The following is a 15659-nucleotide window of genomic DNA, read 5'->3' as shown; positions in this document are numbered from 1 at the left end:
CAGATGATCAGAAGGGAAGGGAAGCAAAAATAATATAAAAACAGGGAGGGGGACAAAACATAAGAGACTCTTAAATATAGAGAACAGAGGGTTGCTGGAGGTGTTGTGGGAAGGGGGATGGGCTAAATGGGCAAGGGGCTTAAGGAATCTATTCCTGAAATCATTGTTGCACCATGTGCTAACTAACCTGGATGCAAATTATTAAAAAAATAAATTATAGAAAAAAACCCCTGATATCATACATGAAGAGGAGAATGAATGAGAAAGCAACACTTCTGATTTGCTGTGTTAATAACTCAGTAGCTGCTTCATCTGTCACTCTGTATATAAGCAGTCGAACAAGAAGAGGCACACATTAACAGAAATTGTCTTCCTCTTTAACACCCTTTGGTGGTTCCAAATTCCTTTATATGGCATATTAAACCCTTCTCAACATCACCTCCAGATTCCTGCATATACCCATCCCCCCTTACTGTTTTCAAACTGTAAGTCGTGGCCTATTAGTGGGGTTATGGGATCAGTTTAGTGAGTTGCCACCAGTATTTTCAGAGTGGAGAATAACAAAATAGAAAAGAGAACATGTGGGGCACCCAGCATCATTTTGTGAAATGTAAGTTTCCAGTACATGTATGTGTGGATCTGTGCACATGTGTGTATAACAGATCATGCTTTGAGATTATAGGTCTTTCTGTAGGTTATGAACCAGATGTTAACAGCCACTGCCCCCAGGGTGGCCTCACCAATCTTCCTGCTCCCTCTTTCATAATTGCATACCTTTACAAATGCAAAGTATTTCTGCTTGTATGCTTGGCAGACCTTGACTTTTGGTTTTGAGTCCACTCAAGCATCATTTCCAGTGGGAAAACTCTGCTCATCTCCAGATTATCAGCAGTTGGTCATACAAACCTTTTCACATTCCCCATCTGTAAGCTTTGGAAAGGACTGCCATGTCTTACTTTTGAGTTGTCAGAGTTTAGCATGTCAACTAGTAAGAGCTAATTAAACATTTGTTACTGAAACTTTAAGCTCAATGAGCTGCTATTTAGTTTTTAAACACATCTGAAGCCCGAAAAGGAGTCTCTTGTAACAAAAGTTGAAAACATCATGCTAAAATGTGCTATTTAATTATAACTTACTTTACTCACCGTAATTATATTCATTTTACGTTAAGTAAAAAGAAAAATAGCTAGGATAGTAATTCGTCTCCAAGAAAGCAGTCTAAGATTGTTGGGTTTTTTATTATTTTTATTCGCTACCAATATTTTTATTGTAAGAAATACAAAAGGTATGACAAATATACAAACCATTTGCTCTTTTTGCTTCAATTTCGCTTGTGCATAAGTGAGAACAATGAACTGGACAGTGACGTTTCAACACTAATTCTTATAAAACAATGAATTCCATCATCTGACAATAAATACCTAAATTTGCATTCTAGCACCCGGTAAGACATCCAGTTTCCAAAGGATCTGTGATCTGCAACCCTCTGAATTTTCTGACGTGCTACCTTGGCCACAGTAACAGCGTCAGCACTGGCAGTTCTCTCTCTCCAAATAAGTCTCAGAGTACGGCGCATGCTAGAATGGCTGCCTCTGACCTCAGGCAGTCCCGGTCATAAAGCATCTTTTACTTGAGCTACTTAAACAGATTTCTAGTGATGGGGGATTTAATGTAAGTTTTGGTAGTCCTTGGATTACATAGTTTACATGATACAAACAATCTACTTTTCTGTTTTCCTCTTCAGGTAGGAATAGTCTAGATAAACTGACCTGTCTTTTCAAACTACCTAAAGGGAAAGAAGCGAGATCATTTAGCTCAGGATGCTATGAAGGGGGTATCTTAACAGATAAGCTTTCTTTCACTTTTTCTTTTCTTTCTTTCTTTTTTTTTTTTTTTGTTGCCCCAGGAGAGCTTTCTGTACGGAATGGAGGGATGGTTGCTAGAGTGAGAGGGCCTTTCCCATCCTGCCCCTGTCTACGCCCACAGCCATTTTTCTTTGGGGGCTAAATTATCTGGTATGTAGAAAGGTCCCTGCTTTCAGAGAGCTGCACCGCACCCACATTTGGGGAGAGCACAGGGTTTCTGTGCTCTGTGAGAAAGGATACCCAGGTGAACCTGACAGGCCAGTGTGGTAACTTTCAACCTTGTGTACAGAGAAAAGAGCAGAAGCAGTATCTAACACCAAGTCATCTGCCAACATTCTTGTAAGACTGTGTTCCAGGCAGTGAATTTCCACACTGCTTCTTTGACCTGCTCAACTCAAAGCACCAAAACAGCATTCTGTAGCAACATGAGCAAACGGAATGAGAGTAATTTTGCACCTTTAAGGAACATGCACCCTTGTAAGTCTGTACCCTGATATCAAAATAGCAGAATGAGTTTCAAGTATGAAGAAATACAGTAAAAGTATGGCCTGTAGATGGATAGAAAACAGCAGCCTGGAATGTGGTTTATAGTCTTGTTTAGTTTTTCTTTGTACCACAGCCAAAACTGAATGCTCTGTAGAGGACTTGGTTTGGAAATCAAGATGCATACAAACATGCTAGAGGGTATCTGTGATTGGTGTTGTGAGCACACTCTGTGCCCAGCCAAAGGTCAAGTAAAAGTGGTGGCCAAGCCTGGGCAGGCACACCCGTGATGCCTAAAGCATCTCTCTTGTCATGTCCCTGATGCCCAGAGAGTGGCCGAAGAGAATAAAGAGCACCATGCAGACAGGCCTGGACGGGTCAGGGGAAGGGAGCAGTGGGAGGGAGGGAGGAAGGATGCAGGGCCTGGGAGGATATCGGTTATCCTAGGCTGGTTCACACAGCCTAGATTAGTATCGGACGTGCACATGCACATGCAAAATCTCTACATCTCCAGAACCGTGACTTTAAACACAGAAACCAACAAGTCAAGTGTCCAAATTAAGATTTTTTCCCTACGTTTAACACATTTTCTGTTATAAGTCCAAAAAAAAAAAAAAAAAAACAAGCCAAAAGAAAAAAGAAAAGAAAAAGCTCACTGGGTATGACAGCTTTGCTGAAAACCTCGAATAAAAGCTTTAACTAGGCCCTATGGGAATGCAAAGAGACTATGCTACTACATTTTACAGTGAAAACATGCATTTAGACATCTCTGACATGATAATCCTATAAACCCTCTAGTTCTAATTTCTACGGGAACCGGTATTGTGCTTTTCTTAACACCTACTGTTCTTCTATACCAGACACTTGCCAATTAACCTTCAGATCAAAACCTAAAATACCACAAATGCAACATGCTTCTGAGGTGCTGGGGACTGTCGGTTGTTAAAATCCATTGTTGACTACTGTACATGTAGTCCTTGCTTTTATGACCAGAGTGAATCGCTTCTATACAAAACCAAGGTGCTTGAAGCACAGAAACTTGAACTTCTCCATCCGACACATTCTGGAAGCCTCAAGGCACAAGCTGACAGTGTACTTCTACAGAAAACTCTCACGCTGTTCTTGCAACAGTACCACCTGTTCCCACTAAGGCACACGATACCAGAAGGGCACCAGATATCAGGGGGAAGCTTCTTCTCGAGGCCAGGTAAGAGGAGGCACCACTCAAGCCCCTGTCTCTGCCTGGCCTCTACTCTGATGGCCATCTGGCAGAGTCCCTAAATTAAGGCAGTATCTGATGCTTTGTATCTCAAGTTTTAATTTTTGCTGTATCTTCACACTATACCATACGCATATTTGACAAAAGAAAAGCTACAAAGTCCTCCACTTGAATTCCTTTACGTAATGATAAAACACCTAGATACAAAAATACCACACCTACAAACTTAAGTTCTACTAATCATGTTAAAATGCATGCAGCGTATTTCGGGGCTTAGTCTAATTTTAATTTACTTAGCTCCATCAAGACCATGGTAATGAACATTAAATGCAAATCCTAATGCCATCTCCTTTAAGACGCACTTTCACAGGACTAGTGTGATTCAGAAATAAATAACATACATGAATAATAACAGAAATAATTTACGCAAATGCAGAACAACTTGAAATAGAAATTCCCCACCTTGTTAAGTGCTGATTCTAGGTGTCGTTGCTGCTATTTATTCCATGTACTAACTAATATATTTATTACTGGTCATAGGAAAACACATGACTACAAAGTTAAGTGAGGAACTCTAATATTCACGTATACATTGTTGCAAACACAGGACCAAGATGACAAGCTATATAATGCACCTGGGGCAGAGGGTGGTTCAAGAAATGTATTACTGCTGGGATTTATTTTAATTATTCAGAGACTTCTAGGTTAAATCAAGAGTTGCTGGTGATCACAGAAATATTGCTAGCTAATACATATTATTGCATCTCAATTACTTAAGAGTAGAAAACTTCAAGTTAAGGGTACAAAGGGTATCTTCAGGACCGTAACCTAAGCATGTCAACAGAATTTGGCCAGAAACCACAGAGTGTTAGAAATTAAATGAACTGTGTGGGGCTCTATGCTTGCTCATTAGTGCTACGGTCACAGTTCTTTATAGCAATATGTACAGTTATGTGCCCCCTTTAAGGAAACCTGTATGTGACAATTCAAACTCCTCAAGTAGAGAAGGGGTTGATTATTTGCTTGACAAAACAATTCACACAAAAGTTTCCTCCAAACAGGAAAATCCCCTACACTACATGAGATAATTTGCTTACATACCTTTAACTATTCGACAAAAACAAAAGAAGAAATCAGAAACGAAAGAGTTAGGAGCTTTTGCCTAAGCAGAAAATAAACACATTTTCAAAACAAAACTCTTCCACGCATTATCTTTTGCCATCGTATATGTAGAATGATAGAAAATAAAAAAATAAAAAATCTTTCCTGTAATTATACATCTTCTCTTTAAAACAAACAACAAAAAAAAGCTGAGCTTAGAGCTTGAGAGATGCCTGGTAGACGCTTCATACAGACCAGCATCTCTTTATACCCGAACTTTCGAAGAATTGTGTTGTACTTACTTATGCACAGAAGACACCCGTTTGCTTCTAGGGGCATTCTATTTCCTAAGACGGCAGAACAGGTGCTTCTGAAACAGCAGCAGGGCACATGGACCTCGGACAGTAGCCCTCCGGGTCTGTACGTTATCTCAGGCACGAACAGGTGAGCGGCGAGCGGGACCCAGCCAGCTCCGCCCACTGCCTCTCTGCGGCCAAAGGGGCGGAGTGACGGCGCAGCGCTCCCAGAGGGTTTTCAGGTGGGCGTCAAGTGTTCACCGCGAGCAAATAGAGTTCAGACTGGCCCAACTGATAACAGACTCGAGGTTGGAATTCGGCCTTTCATTTAGGGGCTTAAATTGGAATCTACTTCGGTGGGATTCTGAGCAGAGGGACGAGGCTGGGTTCCCGAAGAGCTTTTGACAGCCCCTAGGGTGACAGCCCCATTTTGATTCAGTATGAATTAGTGAGACTCGCCTGTCCGCTACTCTGCAGGAAAGTTAGGCAGGCAGGATTGAGTTTCTGCCACTCAGAAGGAATAAACTGCCTTGTGTTATGCCGTGCTAATAAGGAAACTCTGAAAAGTACTAGTTCCTTCCTCCTAAATTTCTGTGACACTTATTGAGGAAAATGATTTCTAAAATTAACTAAAATCATCTGGGGGTAATGCGTCTCTGAGCAGACCTGTGAATTAAAACATAGGAGTGTGTGTGTGTGTGTATATATATATATATATATGTGTGTGTGTGTGTGTATATGTATACACACACACACACACATATGTAGTTGCCAAAGAATTTCACTAATGGAGAAATTAAAGATTTATGTAAATATATTCCTAGGTTATAATGCTCACATGCTTGGACAGGACTTTTAAAAAATTAGAATTTCTTGTGAATTTACACTTGTGATTACATAAATGTAAAAAAAAAATTACCAGGTCTTTTAGCATTTAAGGGCTGTATTTCAGCATGGCAATTCTTTAGAAAAAAATAGTTTTGTGTACTTACATACTGATGTTACTTCTTTGCTTATCTGATCTTTAAATTAGGATTTAAAATTTTAATCAGTGTTTAAAGACCATCATGGTAGGAAATATGAGAACAGCAGACAGTGGGCATAGGTATTTTTGGCTGAGGCCACTGGAGGAGTTTTACATTCCTAACAAAACTACTCTGCTCACAGATGAGAGTTGCCTTTTAGCTAATAAGCCTGTACATCCTTGTAACTTCTGCACCTATAAAAGTAAGGTAATTAAATACCTTAAAAAAATGCTTCTTGAAAAAATGGATGATTAGGCTCTCTTGATGCACTTAAATGATCAAAATGGGTATATTATCCATTATCAAGAACAACTTCCCTGCAGATCATCATTCAGAACCTAGCTAACAACTAAAATATTTAAGTTATAGAATGTTACGAACACTGTTCATCATCCTGACAAACAAGTGCTAAGCAAGAGTAAAATATGTGCAGAAAAACAAAGTTAGAATGAAGTTTTTAGAAGTACCTCTTTAGCTTTGCTCAGATTTCCCCCTCCCTAGCCCCCACCCCCATCCCCAGGCCCCCAGCCCCAAAGTGCCACCTTGTGGAAAATACTGGAATAAAAGAAGAAAGCCCATGTCTTAGGACAGTGTGAATTTTAAAATAGAGGTTTCCAAGAAAAATCATCTCACTTTCCTACCATATAACCTTCAAACTGCTGTAACAATATTTAAATAGATGATTGAAAAAAGCCTGTATTAGTTTTCAAGAGGCTCTTGTTTTCTTCTTGACAGCCAGAGCACCAGTATCAAGGAAACATAAATATGTTGATGGAAGTTCATTCATTTATCTCAACTCCCTGGGAATGCTAAGAAACAAAACATTTTGAAGAGCTGATTCATACGTCGTTAAAACAAACAAACAAACAAACTGAGGAAAAAAAAACATTTAAAAAATCAGACCCCTCCTCTTTCTACATTTCTGTTGTTTACAAAGGTCAGAAGATAGAAAAGGCCAAAGGAATATTGTGGCTTATTTTCTGAAAAAGTACAAGTCAGAAATGCTTGAGATATAGGTATGTAACACAACTAGGTTGAAAATTGCATTAATAAGAAATGAAAATGCTATTTTCGTATGCTTTTGAAGAGAACCCCACTACTAATTACCTGGGGACTTCTATTGCGTGATAGGCTTTTGCGGTCTCAGTAAGTTTTTCTACTGTGGAAACATGTAGCTATGTTCCATATCATACATCTGAATGTATCAAGTGCATATGATCAAGGATTTGGGTTTTACCAGTTTTCAAAAAATCTTGGTGGCACAGGAAATATGTGCCTTTTTAAAATTTATTATTATTATTATTTACAGTGAACATTCTTAGGCTTGCATAACAAGCGTTAGTTTCACATGGCTGCTTCTTCCCACGAAGTAAGGAGTATGGTAGTTTGCTCAGGTCACCCTTTGAAATGGTAACTGCTTGGAAAGGCTTTTCCATAAAACATGTTTTGGAACGTTATCAACTTCCTAGTTGCCGGATGACTTTAATAGAAATTCTTACAATATATTTGCTAATAAATATTTATCCTTCAAAATATATCTAACTTTGAAACTATCCTTCTTTGAATACCTTCATTTTCTCTAGAATTTCCTCTATCCATTGTCCATTATTTTATGCCTTTTAAAGATTTAGAAATCATGCTACCATCTTTATTTTTTAAAATAAAGACACTGTTTTTATGTGTCACAATGTAAAACATGCATTCTTTTGAATTCTGTCAATACCTAAGAACTTATAATGTCTCAACATTTACTTTCCAAGGTGAATATTCTATAGTTACTGTACTAACACAATTAAGTAATTACAGCAGCTTATTAACTTTTAATATTACTCTTTCCTAGACCTGACTATGCAACAAAAGCCTGCTTTTGGAAAATGTGAGACACTCTCTTCTGCGCTTATCATAAAAATAGCCAAGTTGTCACTTAAAAGCAATTATTTGGAAAGAAGAATTTTAATATGTTTGTGATATTAGGAAACTTACATGATTTTAATTTCCATAATGGCATGAGGACTGCCATTACTGACCTTAAGAGGCATATAGTTAAAAGCTCAATTTAAATACATAATTTAAGATTCAAAATATTTGGTACTATTTGGTTGTTTTTTTCCCCCCCCATCAAGATGGACAGTACCGTGTTCTGGAGTCAAGTGATAAATTTCTATTGAGAGGTGTACATTTTCTTTAAGATATTAACATCCCGTGCATTCTGAAATTTTCATTTTTACTTAAAACTAAATGGCTGAGATTCTATTCTTAGGTAAATATTTTGAACTATTTTTATTTTAGTAAGACACCTTGGGCTAAATGAAAAGTATGCCATTCCTAGTGTGTGATTCCTGAGAGAAAATCATGAGAATACAGAGGGATGAAATGGCTCCGACGTCTTGTTTAAAACAGGTTCTCTGTTTCTTGGGTTCTTATCTACTTTCAAGGAGAGACAAAGTGGGAGGTGCCAATGCACTGGGTATTGTGTTTTTAATTTGTAAGATTAGGGCTTTATTACCTTTGCCACATGATAGTTTATGATGCTGAAATGGACAGGTTTCTCTCTTATTCTTAAATGGGATTGTTACAACTTCACGATGCACTATGGTTCCCACAATGCCTGGGCCCTAAGAGAACAATTATCATATAGAAACTATCAGGCACATTCTAGCACCAGCCCTCAAATGTGAATATAAATGTGATTTTGAATCTGACACCGTATTTTTATTGATATAAGCTGCTTCAGTATATCCCTGGGGCAGTATGACTTTTTTAGCTGACCACTGCTTGGCTTTTGGCAAAGACGTTTGAAACCATATGTCACAGAAGAATAAGCTGTATTCAGTAAATTCCTATGCTGCTATATGCTTCAAAGTGCCCTAATGGGAAGGGTGCTCGTGTGGCATCTGGATTTCAGAACTGGTGAGCCTGGATGTAAAAGACATAAAACGAGGGTAATTACTCAACTGCAAGAACCACACAGATGGAAGAGCTGGGGTCAGGGAGGCCAGATACCCTCTCCTTCTGCCTCTCAGGGGATAATTTGCCAAGCATCTAATGAATCTCATGCCAAAATGTTTGTGCTTTAAGTTTTCTTCATAAACACTACTGAGAAATGAACCAAAAGTATATGCTAGAAATAAAGTGGAGCTCTCTACTTGTTTAGAATTCCCAAGAATGCTGAAAAATTCCAGTTCAGAACAGCTGCATTTTTTTTGAGAGAACTTATGAAAACCTGAAAAAAGCAGAAACTCAACTTATGTTCACTCTAGCCATGGACACTAACCAGAAAGCGCATGATGAAATCAGTACTTATATTGAGTTTTAAAATTGAATTTCTAGGGCCCAGCAAAAAATGTCTTCAAAGGAAAGGCAGAAATCACTTTTCCAGGGGAGACATTGCCCCGACTGCTGTGGATTCATTATATCTCAAGCATTTACAGTGATGACAAAACATAAGCAATATTGTCAACAAGGAAGAAAGCATCAAACATTCTTGTGGCCCATCTTCTCATTCATATCTAGCTTTAGACCAATTTTCCTGCTCTTCAAGTTACTGAATTAGAAAAATGTTAAACAGTATACATATTAAAAAAAGAGTAATTTCCAACCCAAAAAGCTTTCAAGGAGAAAAGTCTTAATTTTTCCCTTGTTCATCATGGTAGTATAGAATATTAAGCTGTGAAGAATTCAGTAAGGCTAGACAATATATAAACATCAACTGGAACATTTTCTACTGAGTGAAGCAATGTTCATTCTTTGACAACCCTAACTCTAAACATAGCCTATCTGTTGCATGTACTCAAAACATGAGTCAGAGAGCAAAGACAGCTAAACTTCCAAAAGGATACTTCATCTCTGTGTCTTCGGGTTACTTGAGCTAACTGAGCACTAACCACACATAAGGCAGAGATGATGACATGAAATATAAAGAACGGTAGAGAAAATGGCGAGAGAAAAAGTAAAGCTGTTCACAATGCCCAGGTCAGGCTGGCTCTGCACGGAGAGGGAGTATGCACAGGCACTAGAAATAAGCACAGCCTGGGAGATGGAGAAAAGATCATTTTATAGGGTAAATATATACGTCTAAAAAAAAAAATAGTTAAAGACATTCTCTCCGATTCTACACGGACATCTTCTAAAAAAATTGTAAAACACTAAGTAACAGTTTAAGGCAATCTATGTGCTGGTGATAGAGAAGAGCCAATCCTCCACTCACTGCCTAGGGAACAACAACAAATGCTGGGTGGGAAGATCACACTGGAGTGAGAGCCTAGGGGACCCTGTTAGGGCTGAAAAATTGGATCCATTAAGCCACAATCTGAATCTAACTATTTACAAAAGGTTCACTGAAAGAAAGCAAGCAGGAGGTGCATGGGAACGGCTTAAACAATCTGTTATTAGTTATGTAATGGTAGTAATATATACTAGAGGCCCTAGGAGATAAGATGGAAACTCTGCAAACAAGGCAGTGCATGGCAGAAAAAGTACAGTGTAATAGGGAAAACTTAAATGGTATTCCTGTCTCGTCAGAGAAAGCTATTCTCTGAGCCAAAACAGGAAACAGTTTCTGACAAATTCCTAAAATCAAAAAAACAAAATAAAGTAACAACAGAATCCAAAAAGGAAACATTTCAAATCAGGAAATAAAGGCTTTCTCTAATTGTTTTTTTTTTTTTTGACCATTTTACCTATTTGAGGTACACTCCCTAAATCTATAGCAAGTAAGAAAAAGCTTATAGGGTGTTTTTCAAAAGAAATAACAAAGCATATAATACAGGTTAAAATGGGCTTACAGTGAGTAATTTTCAGCTTTTATCAAGAGTAAATAGAATGTATGTTTTAAAAAACAGGTCTCTTAAAAGATACTAGCATTTTTTTTCCTTTTGTTGTGTGTATAAAACTTCAGCTAGATAGTGAATGTTTTACTTCTAACAAATTTACTGTTTTTGGCCATAAAAGAAATTCTGAGGACATAGGTTCAACTGTGTAATTTGAGAAGCCCATTCTGGTAAATCACCTTTAGTCAATAGACACCTGTTATTTATAGGTCACTTTGAGTCTTTAAAATTCAATTATTCTTGTTGTTTACAGAAAGTAACACTTTAAGAAATCAAGAATCTCACGCACACACATACGCACGCATGCATGCACATGCACACGCGCGTGCACACTCTCACTCAAAAGTACCAAAGCAGGCTCAGGCAGCTGCAGAGAGATTACATCATAACTCAGCTGTGCCTGGATTGCTCACTCCACACTGGCAGCATTCAAGATTAGAAAAATGAAATGGCAGCACAATTGGTCAGCAGCTTCTCTTCTGGAATTTTTCCAGGTTCTTGAAACAAACAAACAGACAAACAAACAAACAAACGAATGAACATAAAGCTGCAATCGCTCTTGCATTGATTTCAAAACAGTAAACTAGGCGGTTTCCATGGAGAAGCAGAGCCCGTCCAGACGACGGCAACTAGAAGGTCCCCAGCCAGTGATCCTCAGTGGCTCTGCGGGGCTTACTCAGGGGGGGCCCATGAGCCCCCAGGGGTGTTCTCCCGGTGATCAGCTCAAGATGGCCGTCGGGACCTCAGGCTGTATTCATCTCTGAGCTGTTCTGGTTGGGAGGCAGACGGGAATCCAGATTCTCCTTGCACCTCTCCAGATCATGGAAGTAGGGGTGAGACAGGGCACTGTAGGCAGATATTCTTTTGGCCGGATTAAAGGTTAGGCACTTCTGTGATAAAGAAAAAAAATAACTGACATAAAACATGTCCATTTAAATCATGTGTTTACACAGTTATACATTTGTTCACTGCCACGAATTAAGTGGGTCTAGAATCAGAATGAGTATCTACTTCATGGGACACTAAATAAAATGTAGACAGTAGCCATCTTATATATGTCCTCAATGTATAAACTGCCCTTCAGGAAAAAGCAATAGCTTTTGGGTTGCCTGTGTACTTTTACCTCCCCAGGCTTTCTCTTCTACCTATCCCAGGTCCTTTAAAAGATATTATTAGTATTATCATAGTATGTATATAATTTTATTTAGGTAGTGATTTTTCTTTCTCTAAGTTTAATTAATTTTGAGATAGAGGGAGCACAAGAAGAGGAGGGGCAAACAGAGAGGGGGACAGAGGACCCGAAGCGGGCTCTGTGCTGACAGCAGAGAGCCTGATGAGGGGGCGACCTGAGCCAATGTTGGACGCTTAACTGACTGAGCCACCCAGGAACCCCTAGGTAGTGATTTTTCTTTTTTTTAAATTTTTTTTTCAACGTTTTTTATTTATTTTTGGGACAGAGAGAGACAGAGCATGAACGGGGGAGGGGCAGAGAGAGAGGGAGACACAGAATCGGAAACAGGCTCCAGGCTCCGAGCCATCACCCCAGAGCCTGACGCGGGGCTCGAACTCACGGACCGGGAGATCGTGACCTGGCTGAAGTCGGACGCTTAACCGACTGCGCCACCCAGGCGCCCCTAGGTAGTGATTTTTCTAATGCTAGAAAACTTAGTGCTGTAGTCAGAGATGTCACCCTAACTTTTTACTCTTCCCCAAGGTTTGTTGAGGAGTCAGGAATGGAACGGAGTTGTCTTGTTTAGGGGTAAGAGGGTAATTATTAAACTACAGTAACAATTTCTGACATATTTTTTTTTCAACGTTTATTTATTTTTGAGAGACAGAGAGAGACAGAGCATAAGTGGGGGAGGGGCAGAGAGAGAGGGAGACACAATCTGAAGCAGGCTCCAGGCTCAGAGCTGTCAGCACAGAGCCTGACGCGGGGCTCAAACTCACGAACTGGGAGATCATGACCTGAGCTGAAGTCGGATGCTTAACCAACTGAGCTACCCAGGTGCCCTTGTTTCTGACATATATCTAACATCAAAAGCAAAACAAAATAACAAGAAAACAAAAAAAGGAAATACATTTTAAAGCAGGAAATAAAGGTTTTCTCTATTAAGGAGGGCAAGTAAGGGCTAAAACCGAGGCCCAATTTACCGTGACCTGCTAGCAAGTTGTGCACTCTGGCCCAGGGCTGCACCATCCAGAGGAAATGATTCCTTCCTCTGGTGCACGTCTAGGTGCCTCATGGGCAGCAGCAATGTCCATTAGGTTCAGCTCTGGTACTAAACTCTATTCCAGGCTGTCAACTCAAGTGTAGGTAGAAGGTGAAAGGGTTGGCGGCGGGGGGAGGGGGAAGGTGAAAGGGTTGGCGGCGGGGGGAGGGGGAAGGTGAACCTCTGGGGCAGCAATCTCCCTTCTCAAACTGACGATTCATAATCAATTAGACAGAATGCTTCCCTAATCTTAGTTCCATTTCCACGCCAACCCCAGGTAATCCTGTTCTTCACATCCTCCTCCTGTCCTTCCACCAACACCTCCACAGTGACTAGCAGGTGGTAAGCACTAGTGGAGGATGAGTAAGACCCATCCATTGCTCAGGAACACACAAGTAGGAGAGAAACTCTACCAGCTTCTCCATCTTTGTGATGCAGTGCCTACTTAAGTGAGCTGGGTATCTGACACGTCTATGAATTTCAGTCCTCTATGTAATCTGAAGACTTAACATTATCATGGTTATGCTGACTTCCATTTAATCTGGGTTTTTGCCCTCAAGGACCTCAAAGTCTCCATCAGATCTTGACGATTAGGGACCCTTTAACACTCTGTTGAATGCTACTGACCTAGAAAAACACTCACAAATAGAAAACTCTATATATAATTCCAGGCAAATTTGGTTCCCCTGAAATCTTATTTATCCTGAACTCCCCACCAGTCCATGGATGCCAGTTTCTCATAGTGTCTCCTGAAAACCAAAGAGCCAAAGGGCAAGCAGATGAGGGAGCTTGGTGGCAGAATGGTTCTACTGTCCCTAACAGCAATAAACATTGCGAGAAAAGCTTTGCATGGGCTGAATTCTGTAAGGACAAAAGAGCAGGGGCAGAACTCTTAAGCCTGGGTTCTCTCTTCCCAGAGTCTAGGAAGGAGAAAATTAGGTAGCGGCATTAGAGAAAGAAGCAGCCAATGTAATCCCTAGGACATAGGAAAGAAGAAAAAAAAAATGTTGTGGGAATATGTTCAAGACAGAGAGACATGTCCCTAGAGGACTGTCTCGGAGGAAGCCTGTCCCCACAGCTATCTTGATGGCTTAGAGCTGGGAAGACGGTGGAGAGAAGGAGAAATCCTTAGCCTAATGTGGAAGTGTGTGAGAATCTCCAGTTGGAAGTCTTAATCCTTTATGTTCTACAGAACCTAGAAATGGTGGCTAAGTTCTATCATTGCTCTACTTCAACAGAGCAATTTGGATGACTTGAGAATTAATCCAAAATCTTATGTAAGAATATTATTTCTCTAAGAAAATCTAATTTACTTGCCAAATAACTGTCTTATAAAATGAGCTTCTGGGATTTCTATTTAGTCAAGGGTTGAATACTATGATAGACTGGATCATTTTTCAGCATGTATCCTCCTTCTTCCCACCCTTCCTTCATGGGAGGAGTGTTCTTCCCTCTATTAGAGTTGGCCTTGACCACGTAACTTGCTTTGGCCAATGGAATGTGGACAGAAGTAGCAGGGTACCTCTTCCAAGCCTAGGCCTTCAGGGGCATCATGTGTTTCTGCTTGCCTTTCTGGGAGTATCATAACATCTGTTATGAGAAAAACAGACCTTGGGGAGCCAAAGCCCCTCTTGTTCTGCGCCCTAGAATGAGACACATGGAGAAGACCTGTACTTGACCCATAGGCTGAAGCAGAGCTGTCTATCCATCTGCAGACCCATGAGCAAGAAATAAATGTTTACTGTTGTACGCTAGTGAGATTTCTGGGGGGTTGTTGGTTATGCAGCAAAAGTAGACTAATCCAAGGACCGTCCCCTCCGCCAGCCCCCACAAATATATACCTTAGGCCCTGAAAGCAGTTAGACACAGAAACTCTAAAACTTTTTTCGGCAAGAGAATAAGTACTCGGCCTCTCCAGTTAACCATGATGGAGGGGACAAAACTTGTAAACATGGGTAGGTTCTGGTTGTTAAAAAATAATTTTTCCTCTGAATGGTCTTATTACTATGCCCAAGTTACATATGTATGTGAGAGCATTTATAAATGTCAATGCATATATCCATTCATACATGGCTGAGCATTATATAGTCAGCCTTTATTTCAGTGCCTATCTGGTACTGAACAGCCTGCTTTCTTCTGCATTATAATAGTTCTACCTTCTGTCCCTCTAGCATGAAACAGTGAGAGCTTTCAGGGGGTTCTAGGCTTTGAAGTCTTGGGCTATCCTTTCCCTGAATGCCCTCGGATTACTATGTTTTGTCCTTAAGTTGCTTCTAGTCCTGAGGTCACTGGATCTGCTTCTTATTCCCTTCCTTTGCTTTTTCTAACCTCTGTTGACACTCCTTGTCCACCCTCTTCCTTCTCTCTTTGGTAGTTTCTTTGTTCCTTTTTCTTCTTTGTTTCCTGCTACTTCTCTAGTCCAGCACTAGTGTGTGGTCTGACTTTGAAAGCCAGCACCACCAGTGGAGACACCGAATGAATGAGCATGTGGCACTGTCTGCTAGCTTTACATTTTAAGTTCCTTTTGGTGATTCCTAATGATGTTGAGAGACTCTGAGTTGTCTTTGGATGTCCCAGTAGCTGAAGAAGTGGAATACTTCACTACTAAAGTTGCTTATCATTGTGACT

At 40.0% G+C, this 15659-nt stretch overlaps 2 protein-coding genes across 6 annotated transcripts in view; both read right to left on the bottom strand.

Annotated features, from left to right (window-relative positions):
* Positions 1 to 5108, bottom strand: part of FAM133B (family with sequence similarity 133 member B) — a 47102-nt gene extending 41994 nt beyond the window's left edge. Inside the window, exon 1 of one of the 2 annotated variants that reach the window (XM_053218459.1) lies at positions 4971 to 5108. The gene's annotated coding sequence lies outside the window, so the exon portion shown is untranslated. The remainder of the gene's footprint in view (positions 1 to 4970) is intronic. The other variant, XM_053218460.1, reaches the window with a different exon arrangement.
* Positions 1852 to 15659, bottom strand: part of CDK6 (cyclin dependent kinase 6) — a 256288-nt gene continuing 242480 nt past the window's right edge. For all 4 annotated transcript variants that reach the window (XM_027071885.2, XM_053218457.1, XM_027071884.2 and 1 more), the window contains exon 8: positions 1852 to 11708. In XM_027071885.2, coding sequence (XP_026927686.1) covers positions 11562 to 11708 — 147 coding nt within the window. In that variant the 3' untranslated portion in view covers positions 1852 to 11561. The remainder of the gene's footprint in view (positions 11709 to 15659) is intronic.

This window comes from Acinonyx jubatus, chromosome A2, assembly GCF_027475565.1.
Source record: "Acinonyx jubatus isolate Ajub_Pintada_27869175 chromosome A2, VMU_Ajub_asm_v1.0, whole genome shotgun sequence".
Lineage (NCBI taxonomy): Eukaryota > Metazoa > Chordata > Mammalia > Carnivora > Felidae > Acinonyx > Acinonyx jubatus.
This window is presented reverse-complemented; position numbering and strand designations above follow the sequence as displayed.